Source organism: Tripterygium wilfordii, chromosome 23 (genome assembly GCF_013401445.1).
Source record: "Tripterygium wilfordii isolate XIE 37 chromosome 23, ASM1340144v1, whole genome shotgun sequence".
Lineage (NCBI taxonomy): Eukaryota > Viridiplantae > Streptophyta > Magnoliopsida > Celastrales > Celastraceae > Tripterygium > Tripterygium wilfordii.
The window spans coordinates 12169789-12191103 of record NC_052254.1 but is presented as its reverse complement, the minus strand read 5'-3'; the positions used below and the strand labels follow the sequence as shown (position 1 = coordinate 12191103).

Sequence of the window (21315 nt, the reverse complement as noted above, 5' to 3'; positions counted from 1 at the left end):
CTAGATGATAGGCTCTATAGGATGTTGCATCTCAAGCAACAACTGGAATTTAAACCAGATTACTCTTCATGAAAATCTACGAGCCATTTATGGTAAGTGACAGTAAGAACTATTCATCAACAGCTGGTCTCAGGCATCATCAAAGTTTCTTTCTTTATTATCTTTACTCATTAACGTATAACAGCTATCCTCATTCCCTAGATATGGAGAACTCAATAATAAATGTAATTTCAGTTTTCAATTAAAATTGTACTGTCCCCATAAGATCTAGAGAAATGAAGAAAGTAACACTTTACAATGAGTAATTGCTCAATATAGAAAGCAAAAAGACTAGGGAACAACTAAAGCTTATAACTCATGTTAAAGAATGTTTCCAGTATTCCCTAAGAACTGTGTATTCCTATTTGCTCATTAGGCATTTCTTTGAGCAAGTCTTCTCAATTCTCATAGTATGTGCATTTTGTAAGCAGAAAAGGCAAAGCAACTCGAATCATTGAAAGCACAAAAACCAACTGCAGATATACATAGCAACCTGACAGACATATAGCTCTCATCCATCTAATTTCATGCTCACATGTCACAAGAATCTGGTTCATGCTGGGAACTGAGCCGTGAAGTCTCTGGGATGTGATGTGAGATAAGCTGTGCTGTGTCTTTCCACCAAGAAACCTCTATTTCTTTCTCGCGAATCTTATGGTTGGCAGATTCTAAGGCAGCTTCCAGCTTTCTAATGTGCTCTTCTTGTCTGGCTTCAAGTAGTTCATGCAATCTTCTCTCAAGCTCATAAGGACAAACACCCTCGTAAACACCATTGCCAGCGTCATTCACATGGTCAACGACTTCCCCAGAGCTCTCACCGCAGCTTCTTGGAGATGCAGTTTCTATGACAGTATCTTGAGATTTCTAATAATAATAGATAATGCAGCAGTAAGCCTATGATCAAGCTAAAGTTCACAAAAGGCAAATAAACTAAGCATTAGAATAATAATGAACAAAATCAAATGATTTCTTCAGTACACTTGAGTGATTAATAAACAACATTTATTTCCAAGAAGAAACTTAAACTGAACATGTCTATTTCAAGTAATGATCACAAGTACTAAAGTCTGCGACAGAAAATCCTAATCTTATAAAAAGCCATACAAACAGTGAACCTTGATGAATACAAATGCAAGTGTTTAGGTTAAGGAAGTTGCTTTCCTACCCATCAGTCAATAGGTGCGCTCTTCACCACCTCATACCATGCAGGACTCCTATAATTCTGATGTCACCCTAGAATGAGCAACGAGAACTAAAAAACTTGCTGCTAGAATGAGTTACAGAATGTTTGTTGGACCAAGACTTGTGGACCTAGCTATAAGCATCCACGCAAATTCAAACTCTAGTGAAACAGTGTATTTGGGTGAGTGGGTTCTGTCAAGTCGAAATGTTATCCTGTACACTAATAGAACTTTCAGAACAACCTTCCAAGGACCTCTATAAATGGGCATCATAGAGGAGACCAACTAAGACTCGTTAAAGCAAGCTAGCAATTCGTGGGCACCATAGATGCCATCAGCATAAAAACTCAGTACAATTCACTCAAGATGATAAACAAGCCTACTACTCATAAAGAAGTACATGACCAACATTTCTTTACCTCATCTTCGTGCGGATGTTCCCTTCTTTTCTCTGAAGCCGTGTGGAGTTGCAAAAGTTTTAACTCTGCTTCAAGTTCAACTTCAAGTTGATCCATTTCTCCTGAACACCCATCCTGTCTATGCGAAGAACACTTCAAAGACTGATTACATACTGTGGTTGTTGATGATTCTCGCAAACCATAAGATGTCCCAAAGATTTGAGTAGAGAGTTGGACGTCATCACAAATTGGACCTTCTTGGGCATCTGTGGTGGAATAGGCATATGTCTCTTTCCTTTCCAATTCCTTTTTCACATTTCCTACTAGCACCTCCATCTGTCCCCGCAATTCCATCATCTTATTAAGTTCTTCTTTACTTGCAGCAATGAGATGTAACAGGTAACACCCAACTCCCAAATTGAAAGACATTTCGTTCGTACACTGCCCTGCAAATATTTTACACAAGAAAAAAATGATGAACCCAGCAGTCAACTAAAACTCCAGTACGTTTTATATAGGATGACATATTAGTATCATAGAAAAAGAATCCCAAACATGAAGATGAACAAAGGTATACAAGATAGCATCCAACAGAACTGACGAAATCAACATTTAGCGTTTTAATTGTAAACACTATGTAACTCATTCTAGCAGCAAGTTTTTTAGTTCTTGTTGGTCATTCTAGGGTGGCATCCAACAGAAATGATGAAATCAACATTTGAAGTTGAAACCAAGAAACCAAAACAATTCTATTTAGTTGAGTTAAACAATTTCAACTAAGAAACCAAAACAATTCTATTTAGTTGAGTTAAACAACTTCAACTAAGAAACCAAAACAATTCTATTTAGTTGAGTTAAACAACAGCATGATACATCACGTATATAAGTATGTGAATACATATCTAATATGAATTTACATGCCCCAAGAAAATCGAAATTCAAATACCACTAACATTTAAGAACTAAAATACTCCAACAAAGTAAAATTGCTCATGATAATACAGTCAATATGAGGGAGGAATTCCATGAATTTACTCAATAAAACCAACAACTCAACCCAAGAGATTGAGAACTCAAATACTCAAACACAATGAAGGTAATCCATCCGTTAATTATAACAACTTCCGGTAAACCATAGACAAAATTATGGCCAATATTCAATGAAATTGACCAAACTCATAAACCTAGATTGATCATATACTCAATTAACTAGTCTTGATTTTAAAATTTACCTGGACTCATGCCGGGCCTAACTTGTTTGGAATTCATAGATTGAATTTTAACAAATATATAAAAAAATTAATGGTACAAATTCAATGTAAATAGTTTTTGCAGTCACTCACTTGACTCATCCTGCACCGATGCAGACGGATTTACACCGTTGAAACCCTCAATCGAACGGCTCACAGCCACCGTAGTTTGGTCATTTAACCCCTCCCTCCCTACCTCTTCCCTTCTCTTCTCATTCTTCACCGCCACGTTACTTTTCTTCCCCTTGAAACACCGCTTAAGGACCGAACTAATCCGGCGCGGCGATGAGTACTGTGACACCCAACACCCTTCTCCGCCGTCGTCCATTGATAACTCCTCGAAATCGTCGTCGTTTTGGTGCAAGACATCCAAAATCCGGAGAGGAACGCTAGGGTTATCTGGTGATATATAGGAAGAACGACGGTCATTAAAGATTGGATTCATCGGGGACTGGTTTTGGGAGGTTTTCGCAGGGGAGAGTAAATGCTACAGTAAAGAATGATTCCTTGGCGGGAAAATGTTTGGTGATAATCACGTTTTTTGGGATGTCCTATTTATTGTTTCCAGCACGACTCTTGGAATATTCGCGCAGCCCACAATTTATTGGATAATTAATTAATTAATTAATTTGAATTTTAAGATGGATTTTGAAAATGGAATTATTGCTGATGTAGGGTAATTATTAATTTCGTTCAAAAAAATACATGAGATTTTAAGGGGATAAGGTTTAAAATAACAAGGCGCCAAAGTATTAACAAAAAATATATAAATTTTAAGCTTTAACAAATATTATGTGGATGCAAAAATTTGTATAACCGACACGTTAGGGATTCAAAATGTGATGTAGAAGGCGAACCTCAAAATTTGCAAGAATAAAATGAGGGTGGCCCTTGTCGACCTAGGGACACTTCAATGCCCGAGTCAATAATTTTCTTACGAGTAATTCAAGAGTGAAGTGTGTACTTGGGATGAGTCAAAATATTATTTTCTATAATGGTTGAGGCATGGACATTGAGATTCTAACGAACTCCCCGCCATACATGGATGATTACATAATCACATGTTTGTTCAATTGTTGTGATTATAGATGTAAAGCTTCCAACGAACTTCTTGCGAAATAGTCTCTATCGTGTCGGGTTATGGGCGTCATGACCAAACCTACAGGTTCGTCTTGCTAGGCGTAGTATTGTGTAAACAAATTTTACGGTTTTAGTGAAAATTAGAGAGGGAATCACTACTCACTAATTTCTTATGATGCCTAACTAGGCATGACATTTGTTTTCATCCGCATATTATATATGAAAAAAATGTCTTAAATATATATATATAATATTACAGTAATAGAATTATAATCAAATTAGTATTATCATATATCATTTTAGAATTCAAGTTACCATAAAAATTACGTAAATTGTTTTTGGCGAAAGTAGAGCCACAACGATATCTCAAGCACAATTAGAGTTTTAAATTTTCCAACATGTTTTAACTAGAGGAATTTGGAATCCCATTGTGTTCTTTAATGGCACCATATGGCGGTTATTAAAAAAAAACAAAAGAAATATGTTCTAAGCACGGCGATCCAAAATTATCTATATAATCGATCTGATCGATAACCGAATTTATCGGTCATTTATTTTTTTTAAAAGTTTACATATTTTTTTAATAGAACCAACAAAAAACTGAAATAATCGTCAATAACCAATTGATCAACATATTAAATTCATGTAAATTTTTTAAAAAAAAAATCGATCGTAACTGACCATCTACACCCCTAATTATCGCTATAATGGGAGGTTCGCAAAACGTGACTTGATTAATTAGCAACATATAATAAGTTACGAACATTCAAGAATTGGTCATGTGATTTAGTGATTTACTTCGGCTAAAATCGTAGACTAGGATGAACTACGGGCTTTGTATTGGCTCTGCTGGATAGTGGATATGTTAATTGAGAGTCCAATAAGAGAGGGCTCGAACCTGTTGACCCGTAAAGGTCCAATTAATCCAGCTGTAATGGTAGGCCCATAAAATGGGTCAAATCCAGTCCTCATTTACTTATTCGGCCCAGTGAGATTGGGCATGAGCCCGACAGTCTTCACGGCTAGCTTTATATACAGCAAAAAAGAGGAGAAAGAAAACGTTTGTTTGTTTTGCCCTATGTGGAGGAATAGCGAAGCAGTGGAGGAAGAAGAAAGAATGGACGAAGAGAATATCGTGAAGTTCGTAGAAATTTACCTGAAGAAGAAGGGATTCAAGCAAGCGGAGCTCGCTTTCCAAGAAGAGCTTCATAAAAGCAACAGCAGCACCGCCACTACCAACAATAACTCTGGCGATCTCCACTCGGACACTGAATTCTCGAAGCTCATTCTCTCATTTTCACGGTGATATTTCTCTTTCATTCTCATCTGTGAAGTCAATAATCTCTCGGAGGATACGGCGCTGTGATGTTCTCTTGAATTTTGGACGCCATGTACTTACTAGGGTTTAGAAACTTAGGAACGAAAAAATGTGAGATTAAAATTTCTCATGAACAATTTAAACTATGTGATTTATCTACTCGTTTTCTTGCTTTCCCTCAAAAAATGATTCCTAATTTTTGAAATACTGGTTTGGTTAGGGTTTATGGCGTTCTATTCAAATGTTACCAATATAAGTTTGACGATGGTTGCTTCTCAATAACCCCCCTGTTGATTATGACTGAGTATATTTTTTGCTGAGTTACAACTGAAAATATGAACAAAAGTGAAGGGAGCATCTTCCTAACTCCTAAGGGCTAATGATCGAAGATTCAGTTCTTAGGTTGACGCTTCCTTGGCCAATAGCTGTTCTTAATCAGTATATGCATACTTTCCATATATAATCGTAAATTGTTTGAATGAGGGCTAAGTAACCTGAAAGGAAAAAAAAAAAACCCCCCGCATATTGGTGTGAATGCTATGGACATGAATGTGATTTGGAGGAGCTGGGAGGGAAGAACTTTTTCTTCACATGTTTTATTTTGTACGACTCATACCTACATTGTTGTTTTTGGTGTCTATTAAAATGGGAATTATTGTTTTTCAGATCAGAGAGTGGTCCAACACAATACTATGATGGATATGAGAAATTAAAGTCATGGGCTCAAAATTCATTAGACTTATACAAGGTAATCAGTTATTGAGCAGCCATTTTTTATTGGATATTTCATTTGTAATATTTGATATGTAGTTTCCCAGCTCGGTGACATTGATGATCTTTGAATTATGTAGCCTGAGTTACTACGTGTGCTCTATCCGGTATTTATCCATTGTTTTATGGACCTGGTGGCGAAACGACACATTCAAGAGGGTATAGTTTTAAGTGCCTTTCTGTTGTTCATTTTCTTCATTATAGATTGCAACACTTTCTAGAGTCTCCTACTAGTCGAACGATATCTTACTTGATCATGGCAACATGGTTGATATCCTCAGGTAGAACCTTCTTCAATAGGTTTCGTGGAGACCATGAACTCATGCACTCACGAGATCTTCAGAAGTTGGAAGGAGTTCTTTCACCCTCCCATCTCGAGGTTATACATTCCTGAGCATTGAAATATATCCCTATTCATTAGATTTGGGACTGTCTCTTACGATATCTCATGGTCAAACTCTTAATCAGGAGATGGAGTTTGCTAATACTCTTAGGCAAAGCAAAGTCAACGTAAAGATGTGTCAGGTAATTGCTTTATTTTTCTGTTAGATTGTTATCTTTATTGACATATTACTAGCGGCTTGATTTCTTTTTGTCAAAAATGTTTCGACTAGCTGCATGGTTATTTGCTGCCTATTTCACTCCATGCCATGGTTTACTATGCCTTTAAGATGATTTCTAGTTTCTACCATGCTGTAGCATGGAAAGCTGGTAATATTTTGTAAAGAGTTGGCATTCAGAACTTAATCAAAAGAAAAAACGGTTCCACTTATGGTTATTTTCTTTGTGTTATTAAATCATGTATAGGTGGTCGATAGGTATTTTTAGAATGCAAAATGCAATATTACTAATGTGCAGCACCTGGAGGTGCCAGGAAAGGGCTCGTTTGTATATACTGTGGAGAATCTAGTATTTATTATTTGTGTGCATATGCATTTGCTGTTATAAATTTGTAATGCATGAGCTTGGGCAGTTATGCTTGCAAATTATAAACCATTGTTTGTAACTTCTTATATAATTTGCTTTGCTACAACCCTTCTGTATGTGCTGGAACTCTTATAGGGACATCATAGATGTGTTCAAGAGGTTATTATTAGGTTTAAACTCCCCCTGTGTTGAGTTTTTTTTACATTTTCTATTTGTTCATTACTTATTGCTTAAGCTTTATCATTTTATGTTAATAGTTGAAAATTGACTGTTGATTACCTGTCCAGTACTCTTATGACCTTATGCTCCAATATCTGCACAAGTCAGAATCCACTACGATACTCGGTATTATCAATGAGCATATTAATTTCCAAGGTACAAATGCTTGCTTCCATGTATATTTGCCTAGCGTACATTTTGTAATGGGTTGTAGCTTTCTGCAATGCTCTTATGTGCTTATCATTGTCTACAATTTCTTGGCAGTTTCTCCTGGTCAGCCGTGTTTGATATCTGATGATGCTGAGGCTGTGACACTTATTGGAAGCAGCCAGGATGTAGCTAATCAGATAAATAAGAAAGAAATACATTGGGGGGTGAGTACATGATGCTTTTGAAGTCCTATCTTAAACTTTTAAATTTTCTATTGAGCTTTAAATTCCTTTAACTGTTATTTCTTCCCGTCACACTTCATAGATAAATTATTAAATTAGCTTTTCTTTATTTTTCCCCAAGTGAAGCACCTTGATGCTCTTTCTTGCGTCAGAAAGTTCATGCTCATGTCCATTGAGGAGGATAATTTACTTATTTTTCCCTAAATAACTAGGACATTATTTATTACCATTCAGAAATATTGTTAAACATAAAAAAAGTGGTCTAGTTAGTTTGTTGATTGCTTCAGCCTGTCTGAAATTATTCCCAGATATAGATTGTGGTTTTCTTATTGGTTCAGCTTGTTTTCATGTCTCTGCATTGCAGTATATATCTGTTCGGAGTCTTTGGACTTTTGCAGATGTATCAGAATCATTCCTCTGTTTCACCCAACAAAGTAAGAGTTGGTTACATGAATAACATTGAAGCTTAAAATTTTCTAGTGACGGCCTAGGCTGTCACAGGTAAAATTGACATTACCTAAATGTTGAGAGAAGGTCCAAATCTTAATTTGGCTCATAGATTGTTAGTAGGTGTTATATCAAAATTATGTTAAATGTCGAAGTGATCACTATGCTACTGTGCATATGGAAGAAGGCCATGATGGTAACAAAATAAAACTTGTAAAGAGGATCTGCTTCTGACAAATGTGCTTTTCAAGGATCATGAGTTTGACTATGAGCTTTTAAAGCACACCATAATGGCATATAGTGCAGTTCATTGTTCTAATAAATTCCATTGTACTAAGGATGCACCTCTTTCTCTTTTTCTTCTTCTGGTAGAAAGTAGTATCATTGCTTGAGAAAATATAAGGTAATTTGTATAAATTCTCTAGTTTTTCATATGGTGGTTTGATTTTCAGATTTTTTTTTCATATGACTGTCTTAGTTGCTTGAAGATTCTTTTGAAGACCGCTTAGAGAAGGGTGGAGGCTTGCTGCCTGATTCAGATAAGACGGAAGGAGAAAGTAAAGAGGGGGACATGGATGAGAATAAGGTACACTTATTTGCCATACTGGTTTATATTCTAGTCTCTTGAAATTTATCTTATCTTTGTGCTATCTGTTGTGATTCAGAAAAGATCAGTAGAAAGTGGAAAGCAAGGTGCTTCGCTGAAGAAGATGAAAAAGGAGAAAGCTGCTAGTGCAACGACCAAAGCTGTGCGTCCAGAGGCTAACACCATTGCTGCAGCACCGCGAGTCAAACCAGAACTTACTTTACCAGTAATGTATATCCTAGAACCCTTTATCAAATTCCTTATTAAACTATAGATTATGGTTTTGAGAAGGAGATGATTTTCCTTGGAGATAATCTTTGAATAATTTATGCAGGTCTTAAAATGTTTGAAACTTGAAAGTATTCCCCCAGGAAAATAATAATTTTGAGGGGTCAGAAAAAGTTGTGATAGTAGTGAGTAAAATTCAGTTGTTATGCATTTATACTTTGTAAAGTTGGTTGTAGTAATATACTGACATTGTAGTGCCTACGGTAGACTCTAATTCAGCTTGGTTTAGCTGTTAAGAGTCTTAAGTGTCTGATATTAAAATAATGTTCTTTTAGAGTTTTTAAATATATTGTTCTGAAACAGTACTTTGATCACTTTGGATTCTTTACATCCCCGCGAAGAGTTTATAATTGTGCATCTTTGAGAATTTATAACTCTACTGCACTCCCAAGAGTTATGATATTATCATGTTTCATTGAATACTAAATCGCCATAATCATTCAAGCCTTTATCCCAAAAGTTTGAATGAACTAGATATGATTAAATAATTAGATAGTATAAATTTCAAGCATAATATTTGACTCTTCCAAGGTTATCATCTTATTTGAAATGGATCTATCAATTTTTCCTTGGTTTGAGGTTTTACCATAATTCCTGACAGCATAGTGACATGGTGATTATTAATTGATGTCATTTTTTTCCCCGAATGTTCTATTTCCTTTTTCTTTTGAACCTGCAAATAGCAGGTAGATGGTAACTGCCTTTTCCACTATACCTCAATGGAGGTGGTTATTAATGCTCTCAGATTTGTATCTCAATGCTTGAGAAGCCTACACGTTTTAGGGTGCATGTTCAACTTATAGGGAGCTTGTCTGCTGAAATTAAACTTAAAATTTGAACAATGGCTGCCTTTTGAAAGCCAAAAAATCAGCTGTATGCTAATATATTGGCTAAAACTATGATGGAATAGAGGCTTATGCTGAGGACTAACTGTTATTCTTATTATTTTTCTTTCAAGCAACACACTGATGGCTTTGATATGATGTCCAACTCTGGCGTTGGGATAGGTTTATACACATCGAAAATTTGCATTGCTTGGAATCATCATCGAATTGAACAAGTTTTAATTGCGTTATATTTTTTTCTCTGATCTCTAATGATAATAATGCACCTGGAAGAAAATCTATAGGCTCGGAATTGTATGCAATTTAATGCGTGAATTGGAAATAGTGCTTCTTGAAATATTAATGCACCACAGCACCGGTATGCCATTTGGAAAAGAGAACAATAATTTGTTTGACTGCTGTTATGATCTAATTCATTTTAATGCTGCTTCAGGCCAACGGAAGTAGAACAATCTATTCTTGAAGATCTAAGAAACCGTGTGCAGTTGAGTAGTGTTGCTCTGCCATCTGTGAGCTTTTACACGTTTATCAACACACATAATGGGTAATCACTAAACCTATTGTTGACTGGACAGCTTTGTCAGTATTAGTCAAAATTCTTGGTTGGTTTGCAAATTAGTGAAATTACTGATTTTCTTCAAGCTACTTGTTTGTAAATTGCTTTTTTCATTAGAAAAATGTTGGTAAGTTGCTGATATCTTTTCTTCTCTCTCTTTAGTTTAAATTGTTCATCAATATCACATGATGGATCCTTGGTTGCTGGTGGATTTTCCGACTCATCACTGAAGGTTGTATATTAGCTCATGAATTTTTCAATGTTTTATCTTTTTTATTTGCCTTGTTTATGTGATCAGTAAATATCTCGCTGAGTATGCTGAATTGTTGATTGTGTCTGGACAGGTCTGGGATATGGAAAAACTTGGACAACCGGCTGCCAATTGTAAGTCTATATGAATAAAATTACTTTGCTTGTGATGATTTATTATTCTCGGCTTGCGCAGAAGATATTGTGGCTGTAAATTGTTTTGTTAAAATAGAAGGTTACTAATGTTGATTTGATATATTGCGTAGTACAATGAGAGCCTTATTTAGGGGAATAGAAGGCAAAATCACACCTAGAATGAGGGAAACTTAGAAATCAAGGAAACACCATAATAACCTAAATCAACAAATTATGAAACTAAATCATAATAATATATTCTAACAGTTTTTACTACTCAACTGTCGCTTATAGTTCTTTGATGATGGCCCAAGTTGGTCCAATGTAGGTTGTTGATAGCATAATTGCATTGATCAAATAAAGCATGATAAAGTTTTTGTTTTGGGTCTAGGCAATGTATGTATTTAAGTTGAAGAATTTCTTTCCTGACTGTGTACTAGATTTCAGGACGTGACGTCACCAAGGAACATCTTTGTCATGAATCATTATTACATACATGTACGTAGAATATGTGCACAAATATGTTCTTGTTTTTTGTACTGTAAGGATATTGGCATTGATTTGTAAGTTCAGTAAAATGCATTTGTAAGTTTGTTTGCTTGGTAGCATTTTTGTGATTTTTCTAATAGAAGTGCTACCATTTGTAAGTTTGCAACAGCTTTAAGAAATAAATAACTAGGGCTAGGACTAAGATTAGGGTCTCTCAAAATCCAAAGATACGTCATACATGCAACGACTCTTGCTTGTGACTGGAACTGAAATTTATAACATACTCCGATCCAGAATTGTAGAGAATAAAAAAAAAAATTACAATCTTTGCAACTTTTCCTATCAGACCTATTATTGTCTTGATCACCAAGTTTCCTTTGAAACAGTTTTATGCACAGTACTTGGCTTTTAGAAGTCATGGCCTAACTATGACTCTATGAGTGCCTGATATATGTGGAGCTCCTTTCTTACTAAGGTATTTAAGGTAAAAAGAGTTTGTATTGTGAGGTGCTTGTTTCAGCTGTTTTGCAGGGTGAAGATGATAATTCTCCAAGTGGACACGTCCTTAGTGCTAATGGTGGGAAAAAGTCATATACACTATTTCAAGGTCATTCGGGGCCTGTTTATTCAGCCAGTTTTTGTCCTCTTGGAGATTTTGTTCTTTCCTCTTCGGCAGACACGACAAGTATGTCTTCCGGATTATCTACTCTTTCTCCTCTCTCTCTCTCTCTCTCTCTCTATATATATATATATATATATATATATATATCCCTCCCTCCCCTACACAGATGCACACAATGACCTTTGCTGTGCCCTCTTTAAATCACATCACTATGCTGCAGTTCGATTGTGGAGCACAAAACTGAATGCAAATCTTGTTTGCTACAAGGGTCATAATTACCCTGTATGGGATGTTCAGGTATAAAATTGACTCCGTACTCCCGTATTCAGTAAATGACGTGAAGTTCTGAAATTTGCTTCATCTTTCCCCTCTGTCTCTTTGGTTTATGCTCGCCGGTTTAATCCATTTCTTATGATTGTTGTTGTTGTTCTTATGGTGGAGGGGGCTTTTTTTTTATGGTACTGAGAAGGTTTGTGATGGGAGAGCAATTTCTATAAAAGGCATAGAAATGCTTTTATTTGTAATTTGACATAACAAATTTGCTATCTGTCTGTTGCGAAGAAATGTGAGTTATGTAATAGATCGTGGCCAAGCACCTGACAGAAAGCTTTGATGTGCAAGTGTGCAACTCCCTTTTGTCATTTTCCCTCTGTTCTGGTATCGACTAATGTATGATGAAGTGAACACAACATCTTACACATTCTTTCAATTTAGTTATGAAATGAATGGCTATGCTTATGATTTGATGTGTTAATACATATATATCCCGTAAGAGAATTTTTCTCGGGTTTGATTTTCTTTGCTATTTTTTTTTTCAATCCTGTTTCATGTATTCTTTTTAGGCCTCTCATATTATGTTTTATGCCTTCCATATGGTTCTAAGCTTCTGCAAACCTTATTTCGTGGTGCAGTTTAGTCCTGTTGGTCACTATTTTGCTAGTGCCTCCCATGACCGAACTGCAAGGATTTGGTCGATGGACAGAATACAGCCTTTAAGACTAATGGCAGGGCACCTGTCTGATGTTGATGTGAGTAGTCTTTGTGTTCCTTACATGGGTTTGGATGGGTCTAGGGCGTGTTTTTTTTGTCTTCTGCTTGAGCATGCATATTGACCAGATAAGGGTTCTGATATAGTGACACTAATAATGGTTTGGCTAGTTGACTGTTTGTTGTATTCCACCATGGGCATTCCTACCATAGCTTAACTGTGTCCCTAGTTGAAACTGAGTCATGCTTTCAAAATCAAGGCCTATACTCTTGTGGAACTTGTTAATTTGCTTTACAGAAGCCTAAGGCATATTCTTTACGCGTTGGCAACCTAATTTGAGGGGATCAAGTGAAAAATACAGTGACTGCATTTTATCTCAAACGTGGGTTTCTGCACCCAGCTCACGGCTTAAATGGCAAATGTCTTCGGCTCCTGGTTATATCTTGCGATTTGTTTTTATGGGTAAAATTTTAAATACTGGCAGTCTCTTTTTGCTGCCTTTTTTTTTTCTTCCCATTGCCTTATCTGGCATAAATAATACTTGTTTTCCTCTCTATTCGAAATATAATCTGCATCCACCCCCCCCCCTCGGGTTCTTTCTTTTTCGCTGCTCATAGAAATTTCTTATGCGCACTTTCTGATATCTAGAAACCACCTGTTGTAGTGTGTGCAGTGGCATGTGAACTGCAACTACATTGCCACTGGCTCTAGTGACAAAACAGTTCGGCTATGGGATGTACAGAGTGGGGAGTGTGTACGTATTTTTATTGGTCATAGGAGTATGATTTTGTCATTAGCAATGTCACCTGACGGCCGTTATATGGCATCTGGCGATGAAGATGGCTCAGTCATGATGTGGGACCTTTCAAGTGGGCGATGTGTTTCTCCTTTGATGGGTCACAATTCATGTGTTTGGTCACTTGCTTTCAGGTGGGAATCATTGCTTGCAAGGAAGAGCTGTATATTCAGTATTAGAGCTTCTTTTCTTCTTGGATCATGTATATATGTAACTCTCAACTTTTGTTGGACATACCAGTGGTGAAGGTTCACTCCTTGCATCTGGGTCTGCTGATTGCACTGTTAGACTGTGGGACGTCAACACCAGTACAAAGGTGCCAAAAACTGAAGAAAAGTAAGTTTGTTCCTGACAAATCAATTAATTCTGATGAAAAGGACAAATCAATTAATTCTGTTCTTTTTCATCATAATGTGGATATGGAGTTATTTACCCTCGATATTTTTTTTTGTTATTCAGTAAAAGTGGAAGCTCAAACAGACTTAGATCTTTAAAAACTCTGGTGACCAAGTCTTCTCCAGTATACGCTCTGCGGGTATTGTCCTCTAATGCTTGGATAACTATCTTGAATTCTTTGAAAGCTTGTCTTGTACTGTAATCTAATGCATGTTTCTTGTTCTGGTGAGAAGTTTTCTCGTAGGAATCTTCTATTCGCTGCTGGGGCTTTCACGAAAAGCACGTGAACTTACTGCAGATTATGGCATGGAATAGCTTTATTTATCAGCTCCAGATTAAAAAAAAAAAGCTTTATTTATCAGCTGATATTGCTAGGCATCTAAGATGTCATCTAAGAAGACAGTTCGTGTATCTTAGACATTTGTATTTTTTGTTGTCTTCATAGAATCCTTAATTATATAGAAAGGCTGTTCGATAATATCAGACCCATATCTGTCTGCAGAATCCTGAGGTCCACATAATTGTGATCTCGATGACTCGATGGATGAGTGTTTTGTGCTTGAGAGGTGTATGAGTATCTGCTGATGATTATGTTGTATGTTATTTAACTACTGAGAAGGCTGATCAGTATGGTGTAGAACCACTCGGAGACTTGAAGGTGGCAGGCCAAATCTTCAAATTCAGCGCAACATCAATATTCTACTGTAAAAATTGTACAATTGGTAATGGGTTCGATCTATTTATCAATTTGACTGTGAGAAGGCTTACTAACGGCTAGTAGGTTTCGGACTTGGATTACTACGGGTCCCTGAGGCCAAACATGAATGCGTTTGTTGCCCAACACAGCCCTGACCAAGTCAACAAAAAAGAACAGAAGGGTCTTGTAGATGGTCGTATCAGTTCCGTTGGGTGCGAACGGATGGTAGATGGCCCGAAAAATGGGCCCGACAACTAGCTAATAAGTGCTTAGAGCAATCTTCGGCCCAATTTCGAGATTGGAGTCATTATTTACCTACGAGCCCACTTTCTATGACCTTAGAGCAAATTTGGCCCAATTTTCCATTTCACCCATTGTCAGACTCTTGTGCAAGAGAGTTATTTGGGCTCAACTTGGCCCTAAGGGCTGTACAAATCAACAAAACGAATAATTAAACTAGAAAAGATAGATGAACATTATTTGCATCCGTACACCCCATAACCCTTTGAAAACACACTAAAGTGTGTACACATCATGGGTGAGTAGGAATCCATCATCTCACCAAGAATATCCTGCCCCAAAACCAGATTGTTCATCATGAATCCAATGAGAACTTGACCATTAAGTTCTTCAATAAACATACTCGCGTATCATTCAACTTGAGCAAGTTCCTTGGGAAGTCTTACCACTGCAGCAAGACTCGTGCTTTATAGTTTATACCTCAGTTGTTCCGGGTTAGATCCCCCGCCCCTATAGAAACTGAGATTAAAAAAACATTGAGCGCACATTTTCTGAGAGTTGGCTAGTCTATGTACCTTTTACATGCAATTTCATTCTTCAAACATAAGAATTACAATAGAAGAGGTGCAAATAATAGCTTACTCTCAACAACATTGCTCAAGTTGAATGATCCTCAAGCAGCAGCATCCAAGAGTTTATCCAAAAAATATGGGCTGGCATAATGGTCTTAATCTGAAAATGGTCCATTTATGCTTTAGCATCATCAATACATCCTACAATAAGTCCAGCCACCGGACATAATGTATAAGAAACAATGATGGAGAGGGGAAACCAAAAGGCTCCATAATGGGAGTAATCAACATATATACATGATCTTTTTCAAATTGACCCTTTAACATTGAATTTCACGAATCAAAAGATATTAAAAGATTAAATGTGTCTGTCATGCAGTTAATAGTCATGCATCAGTTTGTACCTTATTAAGCCAAGAGACCATCCATTGGATTCTTCTTCCAGACCCTTACTGCTACTCAAGAGTTCCTGCCACAAAAAAAACTAGGTATGCATAAATGTGGCGACTATTTCATTCAAAAATTATTTTGCTTAAAAAAATAAAGCTTGAACCACATGGTTGACTAAATGTGATCCCCACACAGACTCCGGTACCTATTTTACAGCAACCTCTGATTCTATTTTGCAACGAAATCGACTTTTTATGGAGTGTACCTGCGAACATTTTTTGAACACGAATTACACTAATTGTTGACAATGGAAACAAAAAGATAGCCAAACATATACAGCCACACAACCCCACAAACTGTAAGGGACGAATGGAGGGGTGAAAAAGAGATTTTTTAGTTAATCATGTGATAACTAGTCAAGCTCAATGGTTCATGGATGGCCAAGTTCTGGGCCTCTGGATTGGAACCTGATAGCTGGCCCTTCAGAACTTGAGATCTAACCTAAGCCTCGCATGCCCATGACCATCTGTAATAGCAATTCTTCAGCATAGGCAACGGATACATGTCAAAGCCATCATTGCATAAGGCCTGCCCAATAGGGTAAGGCTTTCAAAATATTAGCCGAAGTGAATTCATCCATTGAATGTTGCGCCTGCTCCTTCTAAAAGTTAAGAAGGGGGGAAAAAAAGGTTGCTAAGAAGCCCAAATTAAGCCTCTACTTTGGGATGCCATGTGGGAATAGTACATTCAACATAAGGTTCATTTTGGTGACATCTGCCAAAGAGGAAGGGATACTTTTCCGATTTTCATTTTCAACGAGAATTTCTAGTTGTAGTTTTCTTAACCTTTATTCAATAACAAAACCATCAAAATCATGTTAGGCAAAATGAGCAAAAAATCATATTTCAGACTGGACTTTTTGCTTTATTTTCAAAAATAAAAGACTTGTTTGAGAACTATCTACAGGCCCTATTTCTTTTGGTAAATTTTCATAGTTCCCAGTTTCAAATATGACCTAATAAAAGAATATACAAATAAAAGGTTTTTTTTAGCATTTTTTTTTATTATTCCATTTATTCGTGCGATTGTGACATATAACATATTGTAATCCGAGCTCGCTGATAAGACTAACCTTTTACTAGCTCAGATGTAATAAACAGCAAGTCTTCCCCCATTCATTTACAATTCCTCAGTGCTCTGTCGATCTTCCAAAAAAGAATTGTTGTACCTGGACATACAAAATGAGACAAAAAGGCAATGCTACTGTGAAAGTGATGTATATAAGAAGAAATACATCATGAAAGGGGAAGAAACTGCAAGCCTTAGAAACAAATTATACCAAAAACTGAAACCACGTTAACTTATCGCATTCACTTCCTCATTATTTTTTTTGAACCACTGAAGAATTGAAAAATTAACCGTTCCCATTTAGAGATTGATGTAGCAAATACTTCCATAACGAAAGAATTTAATTTTCCATTCAATGTTTTGGCATGTCAAGCTATAATAAACCAGCCACACAGGTCGAAATACCCAATTTAAATTAATTAATGATGCATTCGATATAATCTCTTGATTAAAAAACATAGTTTGAGATTAAATTTTAAGCAGGCTAAACTGGGCAGCGAGGAAAATTATCAATTTCTTTGGCGATGTTATTTGCAATAAATGTCACTATAGAGCTTCCATCCGTGCTTGTTAGAACCAAGAAATGATAGACTCTGCAAAATGAGCATTGGAACAATCTTAGGACTACTTTCACCGAAAGCAATGTAAAATGCACAAAGCAAGTTGTACCTCAACTTAATTATGTCCTGTCAATGTCAATTAGGTAAATGATAAGTGAGGTGGAGAAAATTTCAGGTTTGTAAAAACTAGCCAGCATCAACAACACATGAATGTAACGCAAACCAAATCATAAGATAGTTTATTTCTACTCAATTACTATAATAGCTTGATTGGATCACAAAGAAAATAATAAAACTTAAATTATTATAGCATAGAGGAAGTTCCAAAATGAAATGGTTTTCAGTTTGATGGTTTTTTTTTTATCAAAGTCAAATGTCAAATGTCAATTCATTAGAAAAACATTCTTCTTGAATTCCAGATTTATCAATAGCTAGCTTCTTTTTCCAATTTCTAGTTTTTGTTTCATGATTCCATTAATTAGTTTCAACTCATGTAGCTACTGATCATATTCATGGCACAGTACTAAACCATATTTAAATAATCTATGATAGCAACAGTAAAAATCTTCAACCTTCTTCATAAGAAATTTCAGAGGACCATAAAAGTCATAGTTTTGAAGTTTGAACATCTTAAAATGAATTATTTATATCTACAAGTCTTGATGCTATAGCTCTTAAAAGATCCGCACGTCCAAACTCTATGTCAAGTGTCAACATTATCAGCCAATTACAAACCCAATTTTTTGTGCATACATCTATTATAGCCTCATAAGAAACAATATGTTGCACACAATGCATCAAGATTGTTGAAACCATGAATTAATGCATGCACCAAGTGGAGGAAATAATCTTTGGCAACTTCAGCATCCAGTGGGTCGGGTGAAAATGCATGACCTTAATGCATTTGATTATTATTGAAGCTACATACATGATGACAATGTCTAGGACATTAATAATATACAATCCCTAAGTAACAGTCATTTAGATACCTAGCCACACACAATTACATCTGTAGTTAAAATGACAACCAATTATTAGAGCAGTACTTCATATATTAGTAGATTAGGTGTTTATTAGGACAACCTTACCTTTTTTCCGGCCTTTTGTATGATTAGACACCTACACCTTGCTTTTTTTATAATAACTCATTGTCTCATTAGTTTCATCTAATCTTCAGCCAATACCTGAAACTTAAGATTAGAGGATCAATAAAAAAAAACTAATTAATCAGCTTATGATATATAAAGGATGCGTAATCTATTTTATACTTATAGCAACTAATATAGTAAAACCACTTGGATGATAGTCTAACTGATGAATCTCTCTGAGGTCAAACCGTATAGAGTCGGGAGGTCTTGAGTTCGATTCCCACTGGGGTTAATACCCTTGTGGCCACGCACTATGCTTTGACCCAACTTACCCTGTCGTTATGTGGGAAACTTATGTGTACACAGACCTGATGACTTGAATTTAGGCTCATATGACTATGGAATGTCCAAAAGACATGCTTGTACGGTGTTGTTCTCTATTGAAAAAAAACTAATATAATAAAATCTTTCTATGATATAGAAGATCATATTATCCATGATACAAAAACAGTTATTTATTATTAATTATTTGGGTAGTTTAAAAAAAAAGTCAAGCTCCCAAAACCACAAAACTGTAACATACAAACACAAATCATGCGAATGGACAAAACAAACATACGTTACTGCTTTAAAATTTAAATTAATCCACATGCTGAAAACCTGTGTATGACAAATTCTTCAGAGGATCAAAAGAAAGCATCCGCATCTGCAAAACCTCAAAAAAACAAGAAGGAGAAAGGAGACGCTACAATCATCCCATATTTGAAGATGATTACTGCAAAGATCTCAGGTTATAACAAGCTCCAGTCAGTATGAACTCTCAAAAACTGCACAAGCGCATGGGTAAGAATTAAAAAAGAAAAGAACAACGAAACTAGAATCGAAGACGGTTTTGTGAGGACCATACTAGCTATAACACATAGTGTATGTATGGTCCCATCCTGCACATAGAGCCTTTCAAAACGAGTAAAGAAAAGAAAGTCGCAATTCTTTACTAGAGCATAGTAGAGCCATCATTTTATGCACTATTTTTAGCAAAACCAAAGAGAGGATTTAATAGAGAACATATAATAGAAAACCTAGAAGAACAAACAACGATCGAGTTGGATTCAGGAACTGGAAGCTGACAGAAAGAGAAGTAAGCACGCAAAAGGAAATGTATGCATTTATACAAATACCTCGTGTGTGCTCACTCTCTTCTGTCAATTTCTATGTCCCTGAACAACAACAAGAACAAGACAACAACGAAGAAGAATAACAAACAAACAAACAAACACATTAAAGGTGATCCATAACAGGAAAGTACAACGAAAAGAATTTTCGTAAGAAAAAAGGACGAGATTGAGAAACCTAAAGAAAATTTTGCAGGCATGAGTCGGTCAGATCTGGAAAAACCAAACGACACCCTTACCAAAAATCAACAAATTAGGGTTTGATTCGTAGCCACAGAGAAAAAGAGAAGAGAAAACGCCGAATCAATCCCTTCCATTCATTCAACACACTCTCGCTCTCTCTATGTCATGCAATGCGTACAGATGTCGGACCTGTCGGTGCGACGCGTACCAGTGTCCTCCTGTCTCTATCCCCTTATCCACTAACAAATCCAACAGTAACGCTTCGTCCACTGAACAAGAAACCAATTACATCAAACAATAAAAGCAAAAGCGACGTCGGAGACGCAGATTTAAGAGATTGGAAACCACGACGAATCGAAGAAAACGATCGTCTTCGTGAAATCGTGCGTGATGGGAATCGGATGGTCATCTTTGTGCCTAAAAATGATTTTTTGCTTTTGCTTGCCAACAATAACATGACCCCCCCTGTGCCTCTATGTCGCCGTGCATTGTGCGTGTCGCATGTCGTCTTGGGAAAGTAATTTTCCTTTGAAAAAAGTAATTAAAATAATTAGTTAAGGAAATCCATAAGCCGACAGGGAGAGGATTGATTAGTTGGGTGGATGATGAGATTTTTTTTTTTATTTCATCGTGAAATTTTCGATTTTGAGTCATAGTTACTATTCAAGGGGCAAGTCCACCCCAACAGTACATTCCAACTTTTGTGGGGTTTAGGTGAGGGTGGCAAAAGATTAGTTTCGGGTCATTTTCAAATCGGAGCATAACACGTAGTTATTAAATATTTATACGTATGAATTCTAACATGGATTTGATTTTGGAAGTATTAAATAGAACAAACCCGGAATGATTTAAATCCAGGCAAGGAAATTAGACAATGACCTAATCTCGATTACGGTTCGGACAAGTAAATTATACATATAACTTGTGTTTGGACCTAGATTCGAATCGGACAGAATTTTGTCACCACTATATGTTTAGAGTCACAATAAATATATTTTTTAAATTATAAATGTGTTTTAATCGGATTTACTATTTAAACAATTTTTTTTTTTTAATGAATCCTATTCTACGAAAGTACATGAGATGCAACGTTTTCCTAATCCAATAAAAAAAATATGAACAAATCTTGTATTTTGTGAAATTTTTTGGGAAGTACGTGTTGCTTTCAATGGATATGTACTCTTGATCTATTTACGTGTGCCGTTGATTTGACATGTCCTTTTCCCTGCCGTCCGATCTCAATCTCCACTACGTCTTGGGAATTGAGTCTACGATGGGACAGCCTCTCTTTGGGAGACATATAAAGTTTTTAA

The 21315-nt window shown here is 36.2% G+C and overlaps 2 protein-coding genes and 1 long non-coding RNA gene across 13 annotated transcripts; 1 reads left to right on the top strand and 2 right to left on the bottom strand.

Annotated features, from left to right (window-relative positions):
* Positions 1–225: 225 nt before the first annotated feature.
* On the bottom strand, positions 226–3380 carry LOC119993657 (protein POLAR-like 1). Its single transcript, XM_038840859.1, has 3 exons — positions 2962–3380; positions 1640–2064; positions 226–903 (listed from the first exon to the last, which is right to left on the bottom strand). The coding sequence occupies exons 1-3, from the start codon at positions 3311–3313 to the stop codon at positions 571–573; spliced, it is 1110 nt and encodes a 369-aa protein (XP_038696787.1). The 5' UTR covers positions 3314–3380; the 3' UTR covers positions 226–570.
* A 1634-nt stretch (positions 3381–5014) lies between these two features.
* Positions 5015–14623, top strand: LOC119993789 (transcription initiation factor TFIID subunit 5). Of its 2 annotated transcripts, XM_038841026.1 has the most exons (20): positions 5015–5250; positions 5933–6014; positions 6118–6196; positions 6319–6416; positions 6506–6562; positions 7252–7339; positions 7448–7557; positions 8501–8608; positions 8688–8839; positions 10175–10285; positions 10460–10529; positions 10642–10681; positions 11691–11855; positions 12013–12089; positions 12704–12820; positions 13445–13710; positions 13817–13912; positions 14036–14111; positions 14206–14276; positions 14475–14623. In XM_038841026.1, the coding sequence occupies exons 1-19, from the start codon at positions 5027–5029 to the stop codon at positions 14257–14259; spliced, it is 2070 nt and encodes a 689-aa protein (XP_038696954.1). In that variant the 5' UTR covers positions 5015–5026; the 3' UTR covers positions 14260–14276; positions 14475–14623. The 2 variants fall into 2 exon arrangements, with proteins under 2 accessions (XP_038696954.1, XP_038696953.1); XM_038841025.1 differs by having other exon boundaries at positions 14206–14570.
* A 540-nt stretch (positions 14624–15163) lies between these two features.
* On the bottom strand, positions 15164–20449 carry LOC119993021. 10 transcript variants are annotated; one of them, XR_005466487.1, is made up of 6 exons: positions 19998–20448; positions 19308–19353; positions 17004–18743; positions 16077–16136; positions 15886–15950; positions 15164–15682 (listed from the first exon to the last, which is right to left on the bottom strand). It is a non-coding gene; the product is annotated as an uncharacterized LOC119993021 (long non-coding RNA). The 10 variants fall into 10 exon arrangements; XR_005466489.1 differs by lacking the exon at positions 19998–20448 and having other exon boundaries at positions 17004–17099; positions 18648–18743; positions 19308–19413; XR_005466488.1 differs by lacking the exon at positions 19998–20448 and having other exon boundaries at positions 17004–17099; positions 18648–18743; positions 18872–19407.
* Positions 20450–21315: the final 866 nt, after the last annotated feature.